The sequence below is a fragment of the Phytophthora infestans genome, genomic scaffold (genome assembly GCF_000142945.1).
Source record: "Phytophthora infestans T30-4 supercont1.386 genomic scaffold, whole genome shotgun sequence".
In the NCBI taxonomy this organism is placed as follows: Eukaryota; Oomycota; class Peronosporomycetes; order Peronosporales; family Peronosporaceae; genus Phytophthora; species Phytophthora infestans.
This window is the reverse complement of record NW_003303373.1, coordinates 32,499-35,553: the sequence shown is the minus strand read 5'-3', so window position 1 is coordinate 35,553 and position 3,055 is coordinate 32,499. Positions and strand designations below refer to the sequence as shown.

The window sequence follows — 3,055 nt, the reverse complement described above, 5'->3', positions numbered from 1 at the left end:
CTCACATTTAGGACCGATGTGACCCACTTCCTTACAGTGAGGACAGGTGGCTTTGCCGCGGCGACAGTGAATACGACTACACCCCAGAGTGTGACACCGACCGCACACGAGAAGACCATCTTGGGTTCGCAAGTCCGGACCCACACGAACGCCCCTGATAGGCGTAATAGGAAGCGTTCCGGTAGGCTGATAGTGCAGAGAGGGGTTCGGATCAGGAGGAGAATAGGCAGCAGCTACATTCATCGCTGGGGAAGCATAGGCGGTCGTTAGAGGACGCTCCATCAACTGCTGTTGCTGTTGAAGTTGTTGCTGTTGCTGCTGAGCGAGTAGATTCTGCGTCTGCTGCATCATGTTCATCATGCGTTCGAGGACAGCGTTCTCTTGGGAAGTTTTAGGGGACGGCACATTGTCGAACTCGGAGTCGTCTTCAACCGGACGGTGCATATTCTTAAGGAGCAGCATGGCCACAGCCGCAAGGATGGAGTCAATCATTGTCGTGGTGAGGGCGTTCCTCCAATCTCGGTTCCGAAGTCCAGACAAGAAGTACTGGTAACGCATCTGAGTGTCGTAGCACTGAGCATCATCGCAGAGACTTAAAATCATGTCGCCCCACACTTCGGCCATATCATTAATTAATTTAGCCCGATTACGCAATCTTTGAAAAATATAATATCGTATTAACTAATATTAAGTTGATATTTAATAATATCATATTGTCTCAGAGGAAAATATTAGGTACTCTTTTTTATATTAGCTGGTCTACAGGTGATATTTTTACAATATTAACTTCACCGATTTTGGATTGAATACTGGTCTTGGCTTCACAGCACATGTGTACAAAGATCAGTTGGCAATTTTCCCCGTCAGACATTAGTCACATAGCTTGATGGCCAAAATGACAACCAAGTCAAGTTCGAGAGCTCTCTCCATCCTGAAAGTGCTGGCTGTAGTCACACTATTGACAACCCTCAACGCTGTCTCTGCCTCGACGTCCACGAAGGTCAACACGCAGTTGCATGCTCTACACTTTGATCGGAACGACGTCTCCTCTCACCGTTTCTTGAGAGCGGCCACAGTCCAAGAAGAGAGGAAGCTCGGTGTAAGTCTCCCAGGTCTTGGACAGGCCGCAAGCAGCACCAAGGCCTGGGCTGCCAACCTCATCCAGAAGCTCCAGTTAAAGTGGTGGCAACTACGAAAGAAATCTCCGAATGATAAGCTAAAACTGCAGCAGGCAGAAAGCAATCTGTTCGAAAGCCCGACGTTTACCAAGTGGGTCACATACGTCACAAAGAACAGCAAGGACACCCCGGAGACGGAAATCTTCTTGACACTGGCATTTCACTACCGTGACGCTCCTCTGGCCAAGATGTTGGCTGCAGCTAAAGAAGTCGACAGCACGAGAGCTCTGGCCTCTAAACTGGAAGGAATTCAGTCCTCTCGTTGGATTGAGGCGGTAAATCCCCCGCCGACGTATTCACATTGCTGGCGCTTGAGAAGGCCGGCGTGCATGTCTTTTCAAACCCTCAATTTGCCAGGTGGACGAACTACATCGCTCAAGCCAAGACGGCAGACGCAGACGCGTTCATTTACCGAACTTTGAAAACGTACAACAGCGATGATGCTCTGGTCAAGATGTTTGCCGAAGCCAAAAAAGTCGACATCACCAAGGTCCTGGCCACTAAAATGGAAGGGCTTCAGCTTTCCAGCTGGGTTAATGGTAAGAAATCGCCTGACGATTTGTTTAAGAGTCTGGCGCTTGACAAGACGGGAACAAAAGCCTTTGAAGCTCCTCAGTTTGCCAGATGGACCGACTTCATCGCTCAAAAAAACACGAAAAACCCGGACATGGCCATTTACATAACACTGGGAACCCACTACAGCGACGAGGCCCTGGCCAAGATGTTCGCCGCAGCTAAAGTAGCTGACGCTGCCAAGGCTCTGGCTACTAGAATGGAGGGGATTCAACTTACCAACTGGGTGAATGGCGAGAAATCTCCTGATCAAGTCTTCAAGATTCTTGGGCTCAACAAGATGGGCGCAGAGGGATTTGCAAACCCTCAGTTTGCCAGGTGGACTGAGTTCATTGCCACGGCCAGCACGAAAGACCCAAACGTCGCGATGTTCACCACTTTGGCAGCCAATTACAGTGACGACGCTTTGGCCAGGATGCTTATGGCGGCCGGCATGGTTGAGAGCACGGAGAATCCGGCGGCAAATTTGTGTTTGCTGCAGTTTGAGAAATGGTTCAGCCAGGGCAAAACTCCCGCGAGTGTTAACACCATTTTGGGTGTAACCAACAACAGCGATGATCTCACTAAGAAAATTTCGCGAGACTTTGAGAAATTCTACGGTAAGAGAGAGGAGCCACCGGCGGGCCCTTCTTCGCCAATCAATTCGTAAGAGTAGTAGATCACTGAGCATTTTTTTTCTTTAATATTTTCGAAATAAATTGTTTGACGGGTTCTGCCAATTTATAACTAACCGAGCGCCGCAGCTACGCGGCGGTAGTTTAGGTTTAGCTCTACTTGCTTTGGCCTTCCCGCCTCCGCTATGTTTCGGCGGGATAACTATTGAAAAAAACCGCTGAACTTAAATCGTTTTTTTTTTAATTTCGTTAATTTGGGTCTGCATCATGCTTACCTGATTTAAGAAATAATTATTCTAATGATCTTGAATCAAGATTCTTGATGTAATCTCTTTTTTATTGCTGGCTATCACTGTATCTTCATCTTCCACCCAAAACCACCAGCACTTCAAATAACATTTATACAAACGCTACACAATATGTTTAGTTCAGCGTCGTGCTCGATATCACGGGCCATTTCTGAGCTCGCTATGAAACTTAGCTCACATCAGCGCAAAAGATAGTAATGGTCTATCCAGCTTGTACTGCCTATTTCAGCTTGTAAGTAACTAAAGATTGTTCACTTCTCATATCAAACTCAATGAAAGATATAAATTAATTCAAAACAATTAAGAACATAGTATTACGTAAATTAATAGTATGGCCTAAAAAAAAAACATTCCCACGTGTACCTTGCAGCATAGGAAACGA

General features: G+C 46.8%; 1 protein-coding gene across 1 annotated transcript; it reads left to right on the top strand.

Annotated features, from left to right (window-relative positions):
* Nucleotides 1-886: 886 nt before the first annotated feature.
* PITG_21288 (secreted RxLR effector peptide protein, putative) lies at nt 887-1,600 on the top strand (the record flags this gene model as incomplete). Its single annotated transcript, XM_002894850.1, has 1 exon — nt 887-1,600. One exon carries the CDS (start codon nt 887-889, stop codon nt 1,598-1,600), a length of 714 nt encoding a protein of 237 aa, XP_002894896.1.
* Between the last annotated feature and the right edge of the window lie 1,455 nt (nt 1,601-3,055).